We start from the raw sequence: 25,773 nt of genomic DNA, 5'->3' as shown, positions 1-25,773 counted from the left end.
ACGAGCGTGCTCCCCCTTGTCTGTTGATGTACAACACTGAGGCTGAATTGTCCATCAACACCCTCACCACCTTGCCTGACAGGTGTGGTAGGAAGACCCCACAGGTCAAACGTATTGCCTTGAAATCCTTGACGTTTATGTGCAACATCGTCTTCTCCGGAGACCACATCCCTTGGGTCTGTAGCTCGCCTAGATGCGCTCCCCAGCCAATGTCCGAAGCATCCGATATCAGTTCCACTGAGTGGCACGGGCTGTCAAATGGAACTCCTTCCAGGACAACCTTGGGGTCGGTCCACTATTGCAGGGAGGTAAGCATCACCGGTGGGACAGTAACGACTTTGTCCAGGTGATCTCTGGACTGGGAATAGACCGTCACCAGCCCCTGCTACAAGGGTCACATTCTGAGCCTTGCATAGCGGATGATGTATGCACATGCTGCCATGTGGCACAGCAAACAGAGACATACCCGAGCTGTAATTAGAGGAAATGCAGAGACCCCTGTGATGAGGTCCACCATCATCTGGAACCTCTCCTGTGGCAGGAAAGCTCTGGTGCAGGTGAAGTCAAGCACCACTGCAATGACCTCTATCCTTTGCACTGGAATTAAGGTTGACTTCTTTTCACTCATCAACAGGCCCAGGGACCAGCATGTGACCTGTAGCACTGTGATGTCCCGTTGGACTTGAGACCTGGAGTGGCCTTTGACCAGCCAGTCATTGAGATACGGGTATATTTGAATCCCTTGATGCCTGAGGTAAGCTGTTACTACTGACATGCACTTGGTAAACACCCTTGGTGCTGTTGCTAGGCTGAAAGGGAAGACTGCTAACTTGTAGTGGTCCCATCCCACCATGAAACGCAGGAAGTGTCTGTGTCCTTGGGCCTGTCCTCTCCTTCCCCTTGTGGGATACAGGAAATCTTCCTCTCCCCATTTTTATTTTGCTGCTTGGCAGGTGCTGGAGATCAATACCAGTCCATCAACGGCACCGGTGGGGCACTCCACACTGATGCTGCAGTGCTCGGGGCAGAGTCGGACCTTTATTGCTCCGGTGCCGGAGTTACAGATGACTCCATTAGGAGAACTTTGAAACAGAAGTCTCTCTCCTTCTTAATCCGAGGTTTGAAGGACTTGCAAATACGGCACTTGTCACTTATATACGACTCGCCAAGACACCTTAAACAATTATTATGCGGATTGCTGATGGGCACCAGTTTCTTGCAGTGATTGCAGGGCTTAAAGCTTGGGGACCAGAGCATGCCAGTCATAGAATCATACAATATCAGGGGTGGAAGGGTCCTCAGGAGATCATCTAGTCTAACCGCCTGCTCAAAGCAGGAGCAATCCCCAGACAGATTTTTACCTGTTCCCTAAATGGCCCCCTCAAGGATTGAAGTCACAACCCTGGGTTTAGCAGGCAAATGCTCAAACCACTGAGCTAGTCCCATTCGGGACCAACCAGCTAAAACACTAACACACTAAGGGAAACTTAACTATGTACAACTTTTTACAAGAAAAGTTTGAAGCGCTGAGCAAAACAAAAAAGGCTAGCCAAAGCAGAAGACGTTCCAGGACTGTCACTGGCGGCAAGAAGGAACTGACGGTTGGGGCAGTCAGCAATGATCCTTCTACCGCAGCATGGCGCACCACTCCAGAAGGTGTCAGGGCTGGTCCCCTACGGATACCACCAAGGGAAAAACTTCTGGCACCAGTGCATGTGGTGAGCACACACACCTAAATATGGAATAGACATGAACAAGCACTTGAAGTATTCCACATGTTGGTCATTTGGGGCCCAGGTGTGGGAGAGTCCTTGATCAGAATGCTGGAGGTTTCAGGGATGATGACCCCAATTCAATCAAAGCATTCTAATACTATTCATGCACTCCCTTCTCCCTTACTACGTACACACAAAGTTCCTCCCATACACAAAGTTCCTCCCAGTTACTGCTGGTTGGGCCCTCCCAGCTGGTCATGGTCCTGCTGCCCAGATACTTCGTTCCTGCTCCGCTAGCCTCTTCCTCACCCCACCAAGTAGCAGAGAGACCTGTGAGAGGACGACAGCTACCCAGGCACCAACAGGAGATTGCAGGTAGATAAGGAAAGGTGGAAGCAGAGTTGATAACATTTTCACAGGAAGGGAAAAAAGGGATTAGAAAGAGACCAGCAGCTAAGGACCAACCAGCTCCTGAGAAAGTGGTATTGGCTTCATTCTGTTTCCTTTTTCCTCTGCTTGAAATCTCCTGGCAGCTTATCTTCTTCCCTCACAGGCTCTTCCACTCCCTTCCTCTTTCCCAACGAAAAAAAAGGAGAAATTCATCTCCCTCCACCTACCCAATACAATGTGGTATGTACTGCATAACACAGTACAGTTAAGAACTATAAGCAAAATGAAAGGTGCTTGTGATATAGCTATTCTTTACAAGCTGCCTGCAGATTGTATTGCATCAGTGCTACCTGAGTTCCTGCTATTCTACTGATAAATGTTTTCCTATTATAAAGGATTTTTTAATTGTCGTTCCTGGAGAGGGTCAATATTTGTTTTATTTACTCCTTTTTTACTTTGTTTACTGTAATGATAATTTATCATGGAGCATGTTAGGATGAGAGAAGGGAGGCCTTGATGTCTTATCATCCCTATTATGTATAATCTTGGCTGAGGCTTGTTCTCTTGTCCCTTCATTACTTATCCTTGTCTTTGATGAAGATTGTTGTGGGGTTGGGAGATAACTACAGTTGTCAAAATAATGAACAAGGTACATTTTGTGATGTGCTGTCCTTGCTTTTTGATGTCTGCACTTACAGATTCATTAGATTCAGAATATGCAGTGGGTCACACAGTCATTCATTAGTGCAAATAATTAAGGTTCAACTTTACTATACTTAACTCTTTTATATGTCATTTAGGCAAATCACACAAACTTAGTTTTCCAGCCTCTGAAATAATTTTTAGCTCCCTCCAATTTAATTGACATAAATCACTTATAATTTAGGTGAACTCAAACCTTTGATTTATTAATGTACCACATAATTCAGGATAATAGTTCATGTTACTTTGTGTAGAGTGGCTGAGTAACTTAAGTGATGAAAAGTCCTGGTGCATGTAGGAGTAGGAAATAATATATGATAGAAGTACATTGAGCCAATCAGATCACAGCTTTTATCAAAGCCATTTACAAGTTAACAGCTCCCCAGAAAATTGTGCATTTTGAATAACAAAGCATAACACAATCCAATATATAGAAAAATAAAATTTTGGTAGAATTCAATTGCTATATTGATAACATACAAGAACAGATATAGCAATATTTTTCTGCATTTATGTTTTTAACAGTGCAATGCGATAGATATGTTACAGAAATGTTTTAATCACATTCTAAGAAATCAGTTGTGTGTGTACAAAATTTTGTATAAGTTAAATTTAATGGAATTTACAGTAAATATTGAAAGCATGGTACAAATGGTAATTTTTAAAATGTTCTTACTCTATAATAAGGAAGCACAGTTTGCTAAAAGTAGCATTTAATATAATTCACATCAATAAGATTCTATAATTTGTTACATCTTTGCAGTTCAGAAAATGCCCTCAATACTGAAAAAAAAAAGTTTATATTCTTGTGCATTTAGAACAAAAAAACTCAAAACTTTGCCTATGAAAAAGAATGACAAGATCTAGGTATACTTATAAAAATTCAGGTGTACCTGAATTTTTATATGAATTTAAAGGGGATGAAAATATTTAATACTAATAGAAAATTATTAGTTTAATGTGTAAAGCTTATGTAACTGTCATTCCATTTGGGTTCTCTAGATCCATAACCAAAACTGAACATGAACATAAAAGCAGCAAAAATTCACATTACCTTTTATGTATTCTTAAATCTCAAATTACATTAGTTTACCTTGTGAAATTTTAAAATACACAGATGTAACAAAAAAACAAAAAACAAAAAACAAAAAAAAAACCTGTAAGACACCAGACCAAGAGAGAATGTGTTAGAGTTTTTCTTTTATTCTTTAAAGATTACCCAACATCCTCTTGGTAATAATCCAAGATATTATGTAAACAAATTTCAATGCTGCTCATGAATTAAAATATTCTGTTCAGTTCCTACAATAAGTCAGAATAGTGGCACCAATTGCTTTTAACATTAAATCACATTCATCTTACTGTACATGACTCTTGTGCAAGTAATCAAGGCATTTTTCATGACCTTGGCTACATCAATGTAGTAGTGAGGATATCAGCTACTGTAAGTATTTAAAAAAAACCTGAACTGACAGAATTTGGCATTCTGTCATCTCAAAAAGCCAGCAGCATTTTTCTACATACTTAGGATACATTTGGCCTAAGCTTTTAACACCTTTTAGAACAGCCATGCAATAAAACAATCTTGGAGATGTTGCATAAAGTGAGGAAACAGAGCAATTTGCACATTTTTCTGTATAATAAAGCCAAGATAAAGCAAATCCCCAGGTCCTTTAGAATGACTGCTATGTTTCATACACTTATAGCTCTATAAAACTAGAGCCCACTACAGGGGGAGCGAGGGGGGAGGAGGAGAAAGAGAGCGTGTGTGTCTGTCTTTTTATATATATATTTAATATATTTTTAAATAAAGTCATTTGGCTGCTTTCAGAATTTATGGTTTGTTTGTTTTTTCCAGGTCAGTCTTTTGAAGGGGCAATAAATAAACTAGACATAGCTGAACTGTTTTGCATATCTCTGTGGAAGAACGGAGAACATTTATACTTTAGGAGTTCCAGAAACATAACTGTACAGAACAAACAGCTTATATACAACTAAGTGTGCAATTTTAGTTGGCTGGGCATTTTAATAATGCAATATATCCTCTTTGACAAGAAGTCACTTCTACTCTTGACCAAATCCCTCTGTTTCTTCAATTGCGAAGAGCAGCTTCTCTTTCAGCTGTTCATAACTTTTATATGGAGGCAGATCCAAACGATTGAAACTGAACAAAACAAAAGAGGGGATGGGGGAAGAAGAGGAAAATAAAAGTTTTATAAATTTGTCTAAATCCCATTTAGAATATTTTGTGTAATTACACTTTTGCTTTTAAGAATATTGCAAAACTAAACGGTTACAGACAGAAGTTTTACATACTCTGATCTATGGGTCAGAACACAGGAATGGGAATCAGAAATTTGGCTCTCACTAAGGCTACGTCTTCACTACCCGCCTTATCGGCGGGTAGCAATCGATTGCTCGGGGATCGATACATCACGTCTCATCTAGACGCGATATATCGATCCCCGAACGCGCTTATATCGATTCCGGAACTACACCAACCCGAACGGAGTTGCCAAGTCAACATGGGGAGCCGCGGACATCAATCCCGCGCCGTGAGGACGGTGAGTAATTCGATCTTAGATACTTTGACTTCAGCTACGTTACTCAAGTAGCTGAAGTTGCGTATCTGAGATCGATTTTCCCCCGTAGTGTAGACCAGCCCTAACTGTGTAATATTGGGCAAGTCACTTACACACACTGCTTTACTAGGGATTATTCATTTTTAAGTGCTTTTGGATACTTGATGAAAACCCCCTACAGATGCAATGATTATATTTCCCCAAAAATTATCTTGATCTTCATAAAGTGTATGTGGTTCAAGTGCATACAACTCTAGTTTGGTTAATGAAAGTTTCTTTGAGTATATTCAGAGCACAGCATACACTCACGTGAACCATTCTTCCTGAAAGGGCTGATTTATTTAGTCACAGGAGGGTTCTTTGAAAGCTAAACTATACACATAGCTTTATTGTAGAATTAAAAGTGTCTAGAAACTATTTTATTCAATCGTTTTGCCATATCTGAAGTTAAACTGTGAGCTAATCCTCATGTCACTCTAATTTTCTTTCAATGGAGAAACAATTTGATCAAATGCTTCCAATTTCATATAGCATAACATACAGAAAAGCTCATGAGAAAATGTGTAATTACAGCCATATGCCCATTCCTATTGTACAGTAGAAATTTACATAACTCTTGTGCACACTGTGTGAAGGATTCTCACATTTTTTGGTTAGAGAAAGTTCACTAAAAAATGGATAAGAGAATGATTTTAAGATAATCAAGTCTGAACAGTAAAATGAATGAGTCTAAGGCCTAGTCTACGCTGAAAATTCCAAGTGCCATAGCTATGCCGACCTAGCCCCTGGTGTAGATGCAGCTAAATCAACAGGAGAATTCTTCTGTTGGCCTAGCTACCGATTGCTCAGGGAGGTGATGTTCCTACAGTAACTGATAAAACCCTTCTTTTGCTGTAGGCTGCATCTACATTATAGGGTTATGATGGCATAGTTACAGCACTGTGATAATATCCCCATTGTCTTCACAGTGTAGACTATGGCCTTACTCTTCCAGCCTTCCTTGAACCTTTAGAGAAGAAAAAGGGAAGACTATAGAGGGACTCTAATAGATCCATTTAAAACATCTGTTATGAAAAGCTGATATCTTCTTCATTTGATAGACCTGTTAATAACTCTGGCATGAGTGAGAAAGCCCCATATTTTCCTCCTCTATTCCATGTAGTTGCACCTGGAAACATTTCTTCTCCTGAAATTCTCACCTCTGACTGTTAGAAACTGTTGCTGGCAACACTAAGACTGCTTCTTCTGCTATACTACAGGGACCCTGTTGGCTACCACAAGCCAGGGAGGAAACATCTTCAAATTCCGCAAAGACCCATTCAAAGAAATACCACCACACAGGGAAAAACAATAGGATGGGGGAGCCTCGCAAGAAGTGACAGAAAAAGCTGTATATGCTCCCACCAAGATGCCAGAAAAAGAAACTAATCTTACTGGCTGCCCACAGTCACTCTCTCCACCACAGAAGTATAAGAGGTACAGGGAGCCTGGGTCCGCATGGAGTAGGGTAGTGGGGACTGAAGAGAGCCATGTGGATAGGCATTCAGATTCTAGGATGCTATTTGAAGTTCTGAATGTTTGTGGGGGTTCCAATCACTTTATAAAGGTCTTCGTGGCATTTTGCACACATATTTTTTAAAAGTTACACTGTGATGAAATATCACGTCAATTGACTCCAATGCTAACTTAGCTGTGTAGCAGAAACAATGACTTGCTCTTTGAAGCAAAAATTGTGTGTGAGAGAGACAGAGAGAGAGAGAGAGAGTGTGTGTGTGTATGTAAAATAGGGGGTTTTATCTTACAACTCTAAAGTATCTCAAACTATTCAAAATAAAACAATATAAATACAAATAGAATACAAAACTGAAATTAAAAACATGGGAAAAAAGACATTTTCAGTAGTGGGAAAGTCACTAGCCCAGCCATTCTAAATCAAGCAACAGATTGGTAGTCGGGCAAAAATTGTAGGTTGGGGCAAGTAACCCAAAATTAGCTTACAATTGAGTCAACTGTTACTGTATACCATAGGTGGCAAGACAGATGTCTTAAACTACATTAATGAAGAAGAACAGATACAAAGTTAGCTTACATTTATTCACTGTTTCAATATTAAAAACTTACCAGGTATGACTTCTCGGTAACCAGGTTTCCTTGCCAAACTTTTTCAATGCAGAATTTCTGAGGACCATTACTTCCTGAATCAGAGAAAACATGAGAGATTAAATTAAATGTTGTTTTTAAACCAGTAATAATGTAGTATTTTATTAATGTATGCTAATGCTAGATGAAATGTAGGATTAAGAAATAAGCAAAAGATTCCACTTGTTCAGAATAAACATAATACCTATAGATTACAATAGCATACTTCAGGGGCATTGTACTTACCCATGAGCTCAGCAAAACCTCCCAGTGGTAACCGACAAGTACCAGTGACAAACTGCAGCAGTCGCATGCGAACCTCATTGTCTGTGTCTTTTACAAACTAGGAAACAGAAATTCAGAATTACTTTAAAACAAAACTGAATATTACTATGCTAATATGGCTAGAGAAAAATCATACAAAACATGTAGGAGCAAGATACATGGAAAGCTGCGATTCCATAACAAACCTGAAGAGAATAACACACAGTGAATTATATACGATCTTGCACAATGATTATGGTGGCAAACACAAAGGCACTGATTTTGGATTGCAGGCCCAAAGGTATCACATCACTACTATGCACTGAAGGCTGGCAACACCCTGTGAGCAGACAGGCTAATACATTAGATCAATGTATATCGTGTTTAAAAAAAAATCTCAAAGGACAGGTTATTTATCATGTACAGTAACTGGACTCTAGAGACGTGGGTGCTCCACTTCAGGTGCATATACGCCCTGTGCACCTTTGATCGGGGGCTTTCGGTAGCAGTGCCTGTTTGATCCACTTATATGCCCTAGCTATCCTGATGCCCTGCATATAGCACAGTGTTCGGCAAACTACCATCAACAGTTCCTTCTCTATCACCAAGTCAAGACTCCAAAATGGAGGGGAAGAAAGGTAGGCAGTGTAACACTACAGTGACAAACATCTTGAAGAATTCCAGTTACTGTACACGATAAGTAACCTTTCTTACTTCAAAGTCTCATCTAAAACTGTTTGCAGAACTGCAGTCCCACCAAGGCCGTATCTGCCCTAGAGGTGTGTACCCAGCGAGCGCATTGTGACGCAATTGTCCTTCAGACTTTGCAATCTGGGGTCAGTCTTGTCTGAGAAAAGACCCTGGCGTTCAAAGGGCGAGTCCTGAATAGTTTGTTGTAATTCAGGAGGAAGGCCTGATACCTGGAGCCAGGAGATAACGCCTCATCGTCACTCCTGATGCTAGAGTTCTGGCTGCAGAGTCTGCTGCATGCAGAGAGGCTTGGAGGGAGGTTCTTGCCACCTTTTTACCCTCCTCAAGTAAGGCCGTAAATTCTTGACGGGACTTCTGGGGAAGAAGCTCTGTAAACTTCCCCAAGGATGTCCACATGTTAAAGTTATACATACTTAGGAGGGCTTGTTGGTTTGCCACCCTAAGTTGAAGGCCCCCGGCCGAATATACTTTGTGGCCTAGGAGGTCCATGCGCCTAGCCTCCTTCGACTTAGGAGCAGGGGCTTGCTGGCCATGACGCTCCCTTTCGTTTACCGATTGCACTACTAGAAAGCAAAGAGGTTGGTGAGTGTAGAGATATTCATACTCCTTTGAGGGGACCATGTATTTTCTCTCTACTTCCCTGGCTGTGGGGGTAATTGAGGCTGGGGATTGCCAAATGGTGTCCGCATTTGCCTGTATGGTGCGGATAAATGGGAGAGCCACTCTAGTAGGTGCGTCAGCCGAAAGGATATCCACTACAAGGTCCTTATTTCAGGGACCTCCTCCACCTGTAAGTTCATATTCTGAGCCACTCGTCTCAAGAGGTCTTGATGGGCCCTTAGATCAAATGGCGGAGGGCCTGAGGAGGATGTTCCCGCCACCGCCTTGTCTGGCGAGGAGGAAGAGGAGAGGCCATGAACCAGAGGGTCCTGTGGGGGCTCCTGTTCTTGAGGAGCGTCATTTGCATCAGGAGGGACCTAGGTATCTGCAGGTGGTATCAGAGCCTCATCCGTGCCCATGCAGGGGGATGGTTTACTGTCACCTCTCTGATAAGTGCACAGCGGTGCTCAATAGAGCTCTGCACGGATAGAAAATTTATATCTGCGGAAATAAATTGGTATATGCGGAGCTGCAGGCTCTACTGGGAACCGCAGTGGCGAAAGCAACCCCAAGGAGTCAGCACCAGTGCCAGCAGTTCCTCCAGTGTGGCTGTACCGCCCCTAACTCCACCTCCAGCCCCGCCCATTAGGGCAAGCACCAGGTTCACTGGCAGCTGTCCCTGGTCACGCTAGTGCAGTGAGCAAGGCTGTGGGCAGTACATCTAACACTTTATTTCCCCATACTACCTTTTTTAAGAGAATCATTTATTAATTTAGTTAATTAGTAACAACAATTTATTTTCTTAAATTATTTCTATAGCTTTCTTCCGCTTGGATCCAAAAGGATACTGCTGTCCCACTGCTGCTAGGCAAAGGTATAGCGGGGCAATATGAAGCAAGACTCCAAGATTCATGGTGTTCCTTTATAAGTTATATTTTAGTCTTATGCATGACTTAAGGAAGGGTGATTTTGGTATCTGTCTGATCCCAATATTTCTGTCAACAAATTTCATTAATGTCCTGATGGACAGGAAAGAATGCCTTGTTCTTCCTTGCTTTTGAAGAGCCATGTCTTTGGAGACTTTTTCTTTTTGTTGTCAGAAGAGTCTGGTATTGAAGGGTGCTAGAGTGCTTAATACAAAACTGCATAATCTGCAGCAGAAAGAGGAGCCCACTCTCAGAGAGGCATTCTCCCACCATAGCATTGCTGAGAAGCCTCACTCTTCCTTCAAGGTTCCGCTCTCTCAGACTTTAAAAGTTCTACTATTGGAGGGCGGGATAGCTCAATGGTTTGAGCATTGGCCTACTAAACCCAAGGTTGTAAGTTCAATCCTTGAGGGATCCAAAAAAAAATAGTTGGGGGTTGGTCTTGCTTTGAGCAGGGGGTTAGACTAGATGACCTCTTGAGGTCCCTTCCAACCCTGATATTCTATGACTCTTAAAAGAGCTTGGATGAGGGCTCTTCTAGATCAGCTCCCTAGTGGTTTGATGAGCTACCCAAAAGCTGTGTTGAGATCATAAAGAGAATGCATATGCTGGAGACGACCAGCTTTGAAAAATAATTATAGGAGTGTAGGACTGGAAGAGATCTCAGTAGTCCAGTCCCTTGCACTCAACACAGGACTAATAACGAAACCTTGCCTGATAGGTGTTTGTCTAACCTGTTTTTACACAATCTCCCTAGACAATTGTTCCAGTGCTTAACTACCCAAACAATTAGGAAATTTATCTTAATGTCTGACCTAAACCTCACTTGCTTCAATTTAAGCCCATTGCTTCTTGTCCTATCCTTAGAGGTTAAGGAGAACATTTTTTCACCCTCCTCCCTGTAATAACCTTTTACATACTTGAAAGCTTATGTCCTCCCTCAGTCTTCTCTCCTCCAGACTGAACAAATGTTTTCCAGATCTTTAATCATTTTTGTTCCTCTCCTCTGGACTTTCTCCAAGTTGTCCACACCTTTCCTGAAATTTTGGTGCCCAAAACTGGACACAGTACTCCAGGTACTCTTATCAAAGTCCAGGAGAGTGGAAGAATTATATTGTGTGTCTTGCTTACAACACTCTTGCTGATACATCCTAGAATGATATTCACTTTTGCAATAGTGTTACACTGTTGACTCATTTAACATGCGATCCACTATAACCCTTTCTGCAATACTCTGTCCTACACAGTCATTTCCCATTTTGTGTGTGTGCAAATGATTGTTCCTGCCTAAGTGGGGTATTTTGCATTTGTCCTTATCGAATTTCATCCTATTTACTTCAGATCATTTCTCCAGTTTGTCCAGATCATTTTGAATTTTAACCCTATCTCAAAAAGCACTTTACAAAGATATTGAACAGAACCAGACCCAGGACTGATTCCTGCAGGACCCCAACTGATATACCCTTCCAGCTTAACTGTGAACCACTAATAACTACTCTCTGGGAATGATTTTCCAACCAGTTAGGCACCCACCTAGCTCCTTCTAGGCTATATTTCCCTAGAGTGTTCATGAGAAGGTCATGCGAGATAGTACCAAAAGCCTTATTAAAGTCAAGATATACCACATCTACTGCTTCCCCACATCCACAAGGTTTGTTACCCTGTCAAAGAAAGCTATTAGGTTGGTTTGACAGTATTTGTTCCTGACAAATTGATGTTGATGGTAATTATTACTTTATTATCTTATAGGTGTCTGCAAACCAACTGCTTGATTATTTGCTCCATTTGCTTTCGGGGTACTGAAGTTAAGCTGACTGGTTTGTAATTCCTTGAGTTGTCCTTACTCCCCTTTTTTATAGATTGGCACTATATTTTCCCTCTTTCAGTCCAGAATCTCTCTCCTCTTCCATGAGTTTTCAAAAATAATCAATCATTCAAAGATAGGAAGTGTGTGTAATGCTAATGGGAGTTGTGGACAGTGTGGCAAGAAGCCAATGGTATTCCTCTTCATATGCTCAGGTGAGCAGCCTCTTTCACAAGAGTCCAGCTAGAGTCCAAAAAAGGGTTCCCCTGCATCCTTTACGTGCATGTGACTTGGGAGGTTGGACTCCACCCTCAGCACTGCTTCCTACATCAGCTGATCATCCTCCCTGGTGACACAGTGAGGACTGCAAATTTGATGGTTGCCTGCTCTCCCAACAGTGAAGATGATCCTGCTACAGAGGGCATTATGCCTTCTTTGCAGCTAAGGCACAGTCTTCATCTCTTGGGTTCCCTTTGCATGAGTTACCATCCTGAGCAAAGCCTGGGAGCTTCTGAGTCTAGCAAATGATCCCAGAGTCCCTTCTCTGATGGATGAGAATGTAAAAAGCAGAGGCTAAGAATTTCAGTTGTTAATGGGTGTACCTCCTGAGTCACGAGGCCATGATCACAAGGCCATTAATTCCAAAGTAGGAAAGCCATGAACAGAATGTGTTTTACATAATACTTATCATAACCTTTTATCTACAAATGTTCAATAAAATAATGAGCTTACTATTTGGTTTTGTTTTTCCTTCATTCTCTATTCTTATATTTCACTTTTCTTCCTTTCCTTCTGTATTTTGATCTAGCCTTCCTTGTCTTAGTGTTATAACTTAATTTTTTATTTCTTTAGATTCCCCTCCCCATAACAATCATTTTTACTTCATCTTCACCCTCTTTTACAGACATTTTTACTTTTCTAATCTTGCTTTTTATTTTTCTCCCCACCATCAACTTCCCCATCAGAATTGCCTCTCCTTTTACCCCAACTTCTTATTTTTTCACTGACCATTTTTTCCTCTTGTTCAACAGCTTTACCCCCACTCCTGAAATATAGCCCCCATACTCCCCTTTTCCAACACTAGCCTGCGAAGTCCAGGCCAACAGGTCTCTCTCCTCAGGGTCCAAAGACAGAAGATTCCTTACCTGTCTTGCCAAGGGAGAACTCAATACATCTTCCCCCATTCCTATTGGAGCTATGAAGGCTTCTACTGTGAAAACACTGAACGTGTAGTGCTGAAGGCCACATTAACTAAACGTAGTTTATAGATCATCCTAGACTGGGCTACTTGTCAAAGTCTAAATCATAATGGTGAAAATTCTCCACTCTGCCTGCACGAAGCTCAACTGCAGTCAAGAGGTGGGTTGCAATGATGCAGTTGCACCTACATAATCTTTACCCACCAATCTCTAACAAGTTAGATCTCCACAGCAGAAGCTTTCTCTGACACTACTGGCATACGGTCCCTTAGAATTGTCACAACAATGAAGGATCAGGTGTAGTGGAGCTTCAGTCCACCATGCCCCTTCCCCCTCTCCTATGTCCACAGAATGTCCCAACATGCTTCCTATCACCTATTATAACCAGAGAAGGAAAGATGGGGTATAGCTGGTGTAGAAGATGGTGGAAGCACTTCCACCACCTTTCCTCCCAATGGAAAGTTCCCCGGCAGAAGGAGAATTCTCTGCTGGCCATCTGTGGTCACTTTAAGGCTTACATGATACAAAGTGGCCTTAGTAGACTGGAGAATCCAAGCTAAGAAGCCTTTATGACTTAGGAGGGGGATAAAGTAAAAGTACTTTTTTTCTTGTGAGAGTCAGATGGCATAGGTATTACTTTAATCTTGACTTTCTTAGAGACATGTGCAACTGAAAGATATCAGTGCTCTGTAAATGTTGAAACACTATTCAGTTATTTCACCATTTGCTAGGAATCTTTCAATACTTAGTTTCTTGTAAATTCACAGATTTGTAGCAGATGAACCACTGGCCCTTGGATCACTCTAAATATTTCAAATCAGTCTTAAAGGATTGGGGATGTCTGACTTTTCTTGCTGGCTTAATATAGCATTCTTAAGCAGATCACTAAGCCAACATGATATATAACACAGTAGAAAATGTATTGACTGTGACCGCTGTTTTTAATTTTCTGGGTGATTCTGGGTAAATTTTTGGAGACTATAAGATATTTTCTCTTTTCTTCACAATCTAAGACAGACACAAACCTGAACATAACTTTACAGCAGTCATGGATTAAAAATGTCAATATTTTTCAACAGTTACCACAATCTAAAAAAACCAACACAGTTTATCCTATTCTTAACATGAGAAGTAACTGTCAGATACATTGGCCTGTTAAATGCAGACATTTAATGAAGACTAATGTTAACTAATACTAAACATACAAGATCTTCAGTTTTTACTACAGTGTAACAATAAAACCTAAAAAGTAACATATAATACAGAAAATAAGAACAAACTATTAACCCCAAAAAGCTATATGGATAATTCCCCAAACAATTTATAAAAGTAACTAGTAGTCCCTCTTTCAATACTGAGGGATGGTTGGGAGGGGGAGGAACTGGAAGCCTGGACACAGCTTATGTTCCTTCATCCCAGCCATAAAACTACTATCTAAAGTAGAGAATCGGACAGAAATTATGAGAGATTTAAAAAAAAAAACTCATGCACATACCAGAAGTAAAATAGTCTAAAACAGAGATTAATACATTAGAATAGCATACCAAGAAAGTCTCTGAAAATATTTATTCCTTTTCTAACAATAATAAAAAAGGAAAGAGTTTTGAACAGGTTTGAACAAAATATAGCTGTTTCTATGGCTTCTGTCTAAGAGAGAACAGGAAAATAAAATTTTATGAGCATCATACCTGCCAGAACCACACAATCTGCTTGCTAGTTCTTGTATAATGACGATAAACGGTGTTCCTTTGCCAATCTGCTAAATCAACCTCTTGCATGCCACAGAGCATAACCTGGAAAATAAACAAACATTTGACTACTGTTTCATCATATCATTATAGATGCACTGTACTAACTTTTAATGATTATGTACTCTAGATGAAAGACATCTGCACAATGAAGGAGACAAAAGGCTTGGTCTGAACACAGAACCAAGAACTCCTGCATTCTAATCCAATGCTTCTCTACCCTTTACTTACCTCATAGGCCTCCATAAGGCTTTATTAGTTCTTGTTTGTTAAGTGCTCTGAAGAGTACACTCACTGGGGGCTCAATGCTGTGAGCTGTTCAGCACATAATACTATCACTAAATTCAATGGAAGCTGTGAGGGAAAATATGGTGGGCTAACAACTTTGGCCAGGCTTTTAGGCCTAAACTTTGGATAAGCTTGTTTCTAGGCTGCGTTGAACTTTGGTTCAGCTTGTCTCTGTGTATAAGGGGAAGAGAGGAGGGGGACAGAGTGATGAAAGAATGAAGGAAAGTTGCTTGTGTGTGTCAAGAGGTAAAAGGAGTCACAGTGGAAAGTTCCCAAAACGGAACAATGGCTTTGTGTGTATAAAGGGCATAAGGGGTAGAGTGATAAAGTCCCCAAGTAGCATAAGTTGCAATGGCCAGGCTTATGAAATATATAACCACAATAGTTGTGTTAGAAAGGTTACTGACCACAAAAGAACAGACAGTGAGTAATAGGGGAGGCCTAGTGGGTGAGACACTTGTTTTTGCTTTTGTTATATATTAATTTTGCAATGTATTACAAATAAGGTAATTAATACGGAGGTATGCATAATTTGTCTGTGGTTTTAACCTTTATAAGCTGGCTAGAAATTTATGGAAGGCAGAGCAGTTTGCCTCTTGCGTGGGGCCATGCTGACTCTCCCTGCATATATGCTTGTATGAAATAAAGGAGCCTCAGGCTGACTGATCCAAAATCAACCATGTGGTCATTTTTCCACAACAAAGCTTATAGTGTTCAGGTATGTTAGTAACAAGAAGGTGGTCAGGGAAAGTGTGGGACTCTTACTGAATGGGGGAGGCAACCTAGGGACATGATGTAGAAAAAGCTGAAGTACTCAATACTTTTTTTGCCTCAGTCTTCACAGACAAGGTCAGCTCCCAGACTGCTCCACTGGACAGCACAGTATGGGGAGGAGATGAGCAGCACTCAGTGGTGAAATGACAGGTTAAGGACTATTTAGAAAAGCTGGACATGCACAAGTCCATGGGGCTGGATCTAATGCAGCTGAGGGAGTTAGATGATGTGATTGCAGAGCCAGTGGCCATTATCTTTGAAAACATATGACTATTGGTGGAGGTCCTGGACGATGGGAAAAAGTCAAATATAGTGCCCATCTTTAAAAATGGAAAGAAGGAGAAGCCGGGGAACTACAGATCAGTCAGCCTCACCTCAGTTCCTGGAAAAATCATGGAGCTGGTTCTCAAGGAATCTATACTGAAGCACTTGGAGGAGAGGAAGGTGATCAGGAAAAGTCAACATGGATTCACCAACGGCAAGTCATGCCTGACCAACCTGATTGCCTTTTAAGAAGATAACTGGCTCTGTGGATACGGGGAAAGCGGTGAACATGATATCTTGACTTTAGCAAAGCTGCTGATACAGTCTCCCACAGTATTCTTGCCAGCAAGTAAAAAAGTATGGATTGGCTGAATGGACTATAAGGGGGATAGAAAGCTGGCTAAAAGTGACAGAGTCCTGTGGCACCTTATAGACTAACAGACGTACTGGAGCATAAGCTTTCGTGGGTGAATACCCACTTCGTCAGACGCATGTGGTCGTGAAGTTTTTTTGCTGCAGAATGGATACCTTTAAATCTGCTATTGTATGTCCAGGGAGGTTGAACTGTTCTGCTACAGGTTTTTGTATACTGCCATTCCTAATATCTGACTTGTGTCTATTTATCCTTTTATGTAGAGATTGTCCAGTTTGGCTGATGTACATAGCAGAGGGGCATTGCTGGCACATGATGGCGTATATTACATTGGTGGATGTGCAGGTGAATGAACCGGTGATGGTGTGGCTGATCTGGTTAGGTCCTGTGATGGTGTCGCTGGTGTAAATATGTGGGCAGAGTTGGCATCGAGGTTTGTTGCATGGATTGGTTCCTGAGTTAGTTACTATGGCGCAGTATGGGGTTGCTGGTGAGAATATGCTTAAGGTTGGCGGGTTATCTGGCCTGCCTCCCAAGGCCTGTGAAAGCGAGGGATCATCGTCCAGGATGGGTTGTAGATCACTGATGATGTGTTGGAGAGGTTTTAGCTGAGGACTGTAGGTGATGGCCAGTGGAGTTCTGTTGGTTTCTTTCTTGGGCTTCTCTTGCAGCAGGAGGCTTCTGGGTACACAGATAGCAGATTTAAAGGTAGCCATGCTGGGTCAGGACCAGACTCCAAAAAGGAACTGAAGTTCAGCAGTTTATTTGCAAATTTGACACCATCAGCTCAGGATTAAACAAAGACTGTGAATGGCAAGCCAACTACAAAAGCAGTTTCTCCTCCCTTGGTGTTTACACCTCAACTGCTAGAAGAGGACCTCATCCTCCCTGACTGAACTAACCTCATTATCTCTAGACTGATTCTTGCCTGCATATTTATACCTACCTCTGGAAATTTGCACCACGTGCATCTGACAAATGGTATTCACCCATGAAAACTTATGCTCCAATACGTCTCTTAGTCTATAAGGTGCCACAGGACTCTGTCACTTTTTACAGATCCAGACGAACACGGCTACCCCTCTGATAGAAAGCTGGCTAGATCGTCAGGTTCAATGGGTAGTGAACAACTGCTCCATGTCTAGATGGTAGCCAGTATCAAGCGGAGTGCCCCAGAGGTCTGTCCTGGGGCTGGTTTTGTTCAACATCTTCATTAAGGATCTGAATGATGGGATGGATTGTTCCCTCAGCAAGTTCTCAGATGACACTAAACTGGGGGAGAGGTAGATATGCTGGAGGATAGGGATAGGATACAGGGGGACCGAGACAAATTAGAGGATTGGGCCAAAAGAAATCTGATGAGGTTCACAAGGATAAGTGCACAGTCCTGCACTTAGGATGGAAGAATCCCATGCGCTACTACAGGAAGGAGACTGACTGGCTAAGTGGCACCTCTGCAGAAGAGGACCTGGGGATTACAGTGGACAAGAAGCTGGATATGAATCAACAGTGTGCCCTTGTTGCCAAGAAGGCAAATGGCATATTTGGCTGCATTAGTAGGAGCATTGCCAGCAGATGGAGGAAAGTGATTATTCCCCTCTATTCGGCACTGGTGAGACCACATCTGGAATACTGAATCCAGTTTTGGGCCTCCCACTATAGAAAAGATGTGGACAAATTGCATCCCCATAAGCCAAGTCACAACTACTCCACTCACACAGAGGAACTGGCTCTTTGACCAGGGAATGGAGACAAAGAAGCCTTTTAAGAAGCTTGTTACTATGACACTGGAAAAAAAAATGATCTTCCATGAATAGGGGGATGAAATTCTGAAAATCGCCACTAGGAGCACACTCACTGAGCTAAATGCAAGGCCTGATGACCAAAGATGCAGCAAGTACTCCAAGATGTCCTGGATAGAGGTCAGCATCAGCTGAACTCTGCAGGCCAATTCTTTTTGCAGAATAGGTGATTCTGGTAGAGGGCTTTCTACTTTTGAGTAGTACCTGTTGAATGGCCACTGATAACACACTTCCTCCTCATTCACCCACAGAGCAGCCACCCAGTGAGATGCAGGGAGCTGAATGCAAGATGCAAGGTGCAACCATGACTGTACATGACGTCTGGATGGCAAGAAAGGGATATAGGAGGCTGAACTGATAGCATGAGAAGGTCAAAGAATGAACACTGCCTCAGCCATGCCCAGAGAATGAGAATAAGCTTGTTCCATTCCACTTTCAGCTTGAGAATGAATTTTGGAATTATCAGTATTGGAGGAAAAGGGTACAGAAGAACCGACTGCCACCTGAGATGGAAGGTGTTGGTCAGGGAGTCTGGACTGAGGAGGACAGCATTTCCTATTGTCCGTTGTAGCAAACATGTCGATCGTCGGAATGTCCCAAGCTGCAAAGATGACCTGCAAGACACTCATCTTCAGGGACCACTCGTGATTCAGGGAAAAAATTCCTGCGAGATCATTTTGGGCCCTGAACAAATAATCAGCCATCAGAGTGATACTCTCTCCTCAAGGCAGAACTACCACACCCTGATCACCTCTTGGCAGAGCATCCTGAAGTGAGTTACCCCTGGCCTATTCACATAATATATCAGAGTGATATTGTTGGTAAGTACAGGAACCACTGACCTCTGATGTGGTTCAGAAACGCCCAGCAAGCCTCACAGATGGCCTGAAGCTCCAGTATGTTAATATGCAGAGAGGCCTCCTACTCCAACCATAGACCCTGAACTTTCAGCAACCCCAGATGTGCCCCCCAGCCCATCAGGGAGAGGTCAGTGACCAAAAGGCAGCACCATGTACTGAAAATGGCACTCCGCCACAATGAATTGGAGGAAGGTTTTGTGGCTCAACAAAATCGCCACATGAAATCAGGCATTCTAAAGGTCCAAGGCAGCAAAACAGTCATTCTGAGACAATGTGGGGAGGACAGTTGATAGCGTGACCATTCAGAACCTCACGTACCTGATATATTTGTTGAGACTATGAAGGTCAAGAATGGGTCTTACCTCTCCTTTGGATTTGGGAATCAGAAAGTACTCGGAATAGAAACCCTGATGCCAGTGTTCTGGAGGAACTTCCTCCACCAAAGCCAGTAGAGAGTGGACCTGCTCAAGCACTATCTCGTGAGAGGTGTCCCTGAAGAGGGATGGAGGGAATTAGGAGTGGAGAGGAACGAGATAGCGTAGCATCAACTAATAATACTTAAGACGCAGCTGTTGGTTGTGTTTGAGTCCCATAAAAGCCAGCCAACCTATCCCTGAACAGAAGTGGGGTAAAAGGAGTGACGACTGGACGACTACTCTGAAAAAAGGAGTCAAAATGGGCACTTAGGAGATCCTGTGGAAGGCATGTTGACTGGCCAAACACTGAACCAAATGCCTCCTATTCTGGGACCTACGCACCTTCCTGGGTTCCTGCTGACTTGAGGGAGGAAAAGGCTGTCCAAAGATGCATTGCTAACAGTACTGCTGCTGCTATTGGCCACCATGTGGTGCCTTTGCATTCCCAATATATACACTCCCAAGGAATGTAAGGCAACCTAGAATTCTTGAAGAAATGCAGAGTCTCGGCTGCATTGTCCGAAAATAGCATCCAGCCTTCAAAGGGCAAATCCTCAATAGTATGGTGCACATCAGGAGCAGTGCCTGAATTCTGCCATCAGGGCACCTTCTTCATGGTCACCATAGAGGCCATAACTCTGACCGAAGCATCTATGATGTCTTGTGCAGATTGCAACAATGTCTTGACCACCAAGCTGCCCTCTGTGATGGATGTCCGAAATACCTTTCTGCTGGTGTTGGGCAGTTGGTCAGCAAACTTAAAACACCATCGTCCAATTTACAAGGTTGTATATTGGACAATGCTTGCTGTTTGTAATCTGCATTTTCAGGGAGGAGGTGGTGTAGATCTTCCTAACCACTAAGTCCATCATTTTAGAGTCCTTGCCCTTAGGTGTGGACTTAAATTTGCCCTGCTGGTCTCTATCATTCACCATAATTACAATCACAAAATTTGGGACCAGACTGGAGTAAAAGCCTTCAAGTCCCTGCATCAGGACAAAACAGAGTTTCCGCCACAGCTTCGCAGTATGCAGTACTGAGGCCAAAATGCTACAAAGAACCTTTGAAAGCTCTAGGAGCGCATCATTAATAGGAAGGGACATTCTCCAAGGAGCTGACAGCTGCAGGATATCCAATAACTTATGGATATTCTCCTTCAGAAACTGTCTGAATGTCCACGGACATGTTGCAACAGGTCCTGGTAGGCCTTGAAATCCTCAGGCACTGAAGGAGGAAGAACCAGGCACTGCTGAATCGTCTGAGGATGATGAAGAGGTGGTTAATTGTGCCAGAGCCAAATCCTGCTCCTCAACAGTTGGAAGTGGAAAGGACAAGTCCATCAGCGCCAGGAAGAAGACTCACTGGTGCCTTAGTCTGCGGTGGATCATCAGTCCCCACCACTGACCTGCCTGGTGATCTCACCTTAGAACAAGAAGAAGAGTGCAAACTCTGTGACAGATTCCATGGAGGCCCCTGGGCATAAGGACAGCATTGGTGAATAGTAGGCACCAGGCCAGGGCTCCCCGTCCTGACTGCAAGATGAGTGACAATTTTGATATCCATGATGCTCCATAAAACGGCCCCCGATGTGACCCAAGTGATGGAGAGTGGGAGGAGGAAGATCATGATCTCAACACTGAGGAGCGTCGGGTTTCCGGGGATAAAGGTGGAGCTAGTCCTGAGGGGACAAGTAATGAAAAGACAGTTACTCACCTTCGTAACTGTTGTTCTTCGAGATGTGTTGCTCATATCCATTCCAGTTAGGTGTGCGCGCACCACGTGCACGTTCTTCGGAAGATTTTTACCCTAGCAACCCCCGGTGGGTCGGCTGGGTCGCCCCCTGGAGTGGCACCGGATATATACTCCTGCCGACCCGACCGCTCCTCAGTTCCTTCTTGCTGGTTACTCCGACAGTGGGGAAGGAGGGCAGGTTTGGAATGGATATGAGCAACACATCTCGAAGAACAACAGTTACAAAGGTGAGTAACCGTCTTTTCTTCTTCAAGTGCTTCCTCATATCCATTCCAGTTAGGTGATTCCCAAGCCTTACCTAGGCAGTGGGGTCAGAGTGAGATGTCGCAGAGTGTAATACTGCAGAGCCAAAGGCTGCGTCATCTCTGGACTGCTGAACCAGGGCATAATGAGAGGCGAAGGTATGCACCGAGGACCAGGTAGCTGCGTGACATCTCGTGGATGGGCATGTGTGCCAGGAAGGCAGCAGATGAGACTTGAGCCCTGGTAGAGCGTGCAGTGAGGTGGCTCAATGGAGCGTGAGCCAAGTCGTAACAGGTGCGGATGCACGATGTTACCCAGGATGAAATCCTCTGTGAGGAAACAGGAAGGCCCTTCATACACTCTGCGATGAAGAGTTGGGGGGTTCTGCAGAAGGGCTTTGTCCACTCGATATAAAAGCGAGCGCTCTATGGACGTCCAGGGAGTGCAGCTGTTGCTCCCTGCGCGATGAATGTGGCTTCGGGAAGAAGACCGGAAGGAAGATCTCCTGGTTAACATGGAAGGCCGATACCACTTTGGGGAGAAAGGCTGGGTGTGGTCGCAACTGCACCTTTTCCTTGTGGAAGACAGTATATGGAGGGTCCGCCATGAGAGCCTGGAGCTCAGAAACTCGTCTTGCCGATGTGATGGCTACAAGGAAAGCGGTTTTCCAGGACAGGTAGAGAAGGGAGCAAGTTGCTAATGGCTCGAATGGGGCCAACATAAGTCTGGTAAGAACCAGATTGAGGTCCCAGGTTGGAGTGGAGCGGCGTACCTAGGGGTATAGGCGCTCCAAGCCCTTGAGGAATCGAGATACCACAGGATGTGAAAACATGGAGCGGCCATTCTCCCCTGGGTGGAAGGTAGAGATGGCCGCCAAGTGCACCCTCACAGATGATACTGCTAGGCCCTGTTGTTTAAGGGACCAGAGATAGTCCAAGATGGTGGATATGGGGACCTCGGTGGGAAGAACGTTGTGCTCTGCACATCAGCATGTGAAACGCTTCCACTTGGCCAGATACGTTGCTCTAGTAGAAGGTTTTCTGCTACCCAGGAGTACTTGTTGCACTGGGGCAGAGCAATGCAACTCAGACTGGGTCAACCACTCAGGAGCCATGCCGTGAGATGGAGGGACTGTAGGTCTGGGTGATGCAGTTTGCCATGGTCCTGAGTTATCAGGTCCAGGTGCAGAGGTAGTGGGATAGGGTCGGCTATTGACAGGTCTAGCAACATGGTGTACCAGTGCTGCCTGGGCCACGCTGGAGCAACCATGATCAAGCGGGCTCTGTCTCTGTGTACTTTCAGCAGAACCTTGTGGATGAACAGGAACGGTGGAAAGGCCTATAGCAGGTGAGTCGTCCACGGTATGAGGAAAGCGTTCGCTATCGAACCCTGTGAGAGGCCTTGAAAGGAACAGAACATCTGGCATTTCCTGTTCTCGCGGACGCAAAGAGGTCTACACGGGGAAATCCCCACTTCCGGAAGACCGAAAGAATAACGTCCGGGTGAAGCGACCACTCGTGAGAAAGGAAGGCTCTGCAGAGGTGATCCGCTAGAGTGTTCCGAACCCCATGGAGAAAGGACGCTATGAGGTCTATAGAGTGGGCTACACAAAGGTCCCAGAGTCGTAAGGCCTCCTGGCAAAGGGTCGAGGACCTTGTCCCGCCCTGTTTGTTTATATAGTACATGGCTGTCATGTTGTCGGTGAATATCGACACACAATGGCCTTGCAAGTGCTGTTGGAACGCCTGGCAAACAAGGCGGACTGCTCTCAGCTCCCGGACACTGATGTGCAAGGCCAGTTCCTGAGATGATCAAAGGCCTTGAGTGCGTAGATGTCCGAGGTGAGCACCCCAGCCGAGAGATGATGCGTCCGTTGTCAGGGACGCAGAGGGCTGGGGCGGATGGAACGGCAGCCCTGCACACACCAGGGAGGCGTCAGCCACCATTCGAAGGAGCCTAGGATGCTCGGGGGAATGGTGACGATCAAGTCTATGGCATCCCTGGCTGGTCGGTACACTGAGCTGAACCACGATTGGAGGGGACGGAGGCGCAGTCTGGCGTATTTCGTCACAAAAGTGCAGGCCGCCATGTGACCCAGGAGACCGACGCAAGTGCGAACCGAAGTCAACGGAGCAGCTTGCAGACTCTGGATGATGGCCACCATTGCCTGGAACCGGGGCAGCGGTAAGCAGGCCCTGGCAAGGTTGGAGTCCAGGGTGGCGCCAATGAAGTCTATCCTCTGAGTGGGAATCAAAGTGGATTTTTCTGCATTGATCATTAGGCCTAGGTGTAGGAAAGGTCCTTGACAATGCCGACATGATGGATCACTTGTGCTTCGGAGGTCCCTCAGATGAGCCAGTCATCTAGATACGGAAAAACATGTACCCAACGATGGCGGAGGTGGGTGGCGACTATAGCCATGCATTTCGTAAATACTCTTGGGGCTGTAGAGAGGCCGAACGGTAGGACCGCGAACTGGAAATGTTGGTGGTTGACTACGAACTGGAGGAACCTCCTGTGAGGTGGTTAGATGGCTATGTGAAAATATGCATCTTTCATGTCGAGGGCGGCATACCAGTCTCCAGGGACAGGATGATGGTCCCCAGGGATACCACACGGAACTTCATCATGTATCTGTTGAGTTCCCGCAGGTCCAGGATAGGTCTGAGACCCCCTTTTGCCTTGGGGATTAGGAAGTAGCAGGAGTAAAACCCCATGCCCCATTCGTGTTCCAGTACCTCCTCTATGGCTCCTCTGGTGAGGAGCGTCTGCACCTCCTGGAGGAGGAGTTGCTCGTGAGAGAGGTCCCTGAAGAGGGACGAGGAAGGGGAGTGGAAGGAGGGGCATGAAATAAATTGGAGGTGGTACCTAAATTCCAGCATGCGTAAGACCCAGCAATCTGACGTTAGCCGGGACCAAGCAGAGAGGAAAAGGGAGAGGCGGTTGGAGAAAGGAGGGAATGGATCGTTTGACGATACTGGTATGATGCCTTCGGGCACACCTTCAAAAGGAGGATTTCAGCCCTGTGGAAGGTTTGGAGGGACCTTGGTTCTGGCCCCCTTGGTTGCCTGACTGCCTCTGGCGACTGGTTCTACCTTGCCTTCTAGCAAAGTCCTGTCTCTGTCTGGGCTGAGGGTAAGAGCAGTGTGGCTGGGGGCGGAACGGCCTGCGCTGAGTCACTGGCGTATGCATGCCCAGCAAGCGCATAATGACCCTGTTGTCTTTTAGGCTTTGCAGCCTAGGTTCTGTCTTGTCTGAGAATAGGCCTTGCCCTTCAAAGGGGAGGTCCTGGATTGTATGTTGGGCTCCGGGGGAAGGCCTGAGACTTGCAGCCATGAGATACGCCTCATAGTCACCCCGGAGGCTAGGGTCCTGGCTGCTGAGTCCGCGACGTCCAGGGAAGTTCTAGCCACCTTTTTTCCCTCGTCCAGGATGGCCGCAAATTCCTGTCGGGAGTCCTGCCGAACAACTCCTTGAATTTGTCCGCCGCCGCCCAGGTATTGTAATTATAGCGGCTAAGGAGGGCTTGTTGATTAGCCACGCGGAGTCAGAGCGCCCCTGCGGAATAGACTTTGCGCTCCAATAAGTCCATGCGCCTTGCGTCTTTTGATTTCGGGGCTGGGGCGTGCTGGCCATGGCGTTCCCTCTCGTTGACCAACTGGACAACGAGGGAGCAAGGAGGGTGATGGACGTATAAATATTCGTAGCCCTGGAGGGCACCATATATTTGCGTTCCACTCCCTGGGCAGCAGGTGGGACAGAGACCAGAGACTGCCAGATTGTGTTGGCATTGGCCTGGATCGTCCGTATAAAGGGGAGGGCCACTCTTGTGGGGGCATCCAATGTTAAGATGTCCACCACTGGGTCCTTTACCTCCGGGACCTCCTCGACTTGCAAGTTCATGTTCTGTGCAACACGCCTGAGGAGATCCTGGTGGGCCCTCAGGTCGATTGGTAGAGGGCCTACCGACAACGTTCCGGCTACCGCCTCATCAGGGGAGGAGGATGAGGAGAGACCCGGGACAAGCGGGTCAGTCGAGGGCTCCTCTTGGTGGACAGCCTCTGTCTCCCTTGGGATCTGGGAGTCCTGTGGCTGGACCGACACTTCCTCCGAAACAGAGGGAGGGCAGCTAATAGTGGCTTCCGGCACCCGGTGTTCTGATGTGGCAGAGCGCAATGGGCCTGGCATGTGTACCTTGGCCCTGATGATATGCCCAAGGGT

The 25,773-nt window shown here is 44.7% G+C and overlaps 2 protein-coding genes across 3 annotated transcripts in view; one reads left to right on the top strand and one right to left on the bottom strand.

The window, feature by feature from the left end:
- The window catches only part of RMDN1 (regulator of microtubule dynamics 1), a 68,807-nt gene that overhangs the window by 37,517 nt on the left and 5,517 nt on the right, over positions 1–25,773 (top strand). The gene's annotated exons all lie outside the window — the stretch shown is intronic.
- The window catches only part of WWP1 (WW domain containing E3 ubiquitin protein ligase 1), a 186,437-nt gene continuing 165,248 nt past the window's right edge, over positions 4,585–25,773 (bottom strand). Inside the window, exon 24 of the mRNA XM_050940711.1 lies at positions 4,585–4,971. Within this exon, the coding sequence (XP_050796668.1) occupies positions 4,872–4,971 (100 nt within the window). The 3' untranslated portion in view covers positions 4,585–4,871. The remainder of the gene's footprint in view (positions 4,972–25,773) is intronic.

This window comes from Gopherus flavomarginatus, chromosome 2 (assembly GCF_025201925.1).
Source record: "Gopherus flavomarginatus isolate rGopFla2 chromosome 2, rGopFla2.mat.asm, whole genome shotgun sequence".
In the NCBI taxonomy this organism is placed as follows: Eukaryota; Metazoa; Chordata; order Testudines; family Testudinidae; genus Gopherus; species Gopherus flavomarginatus.
The sequence above is the reverse complement of the archived record's forward strand: the minus strand, read 5'-3'. Positions and strand labels throughout refer to the sequence as shown.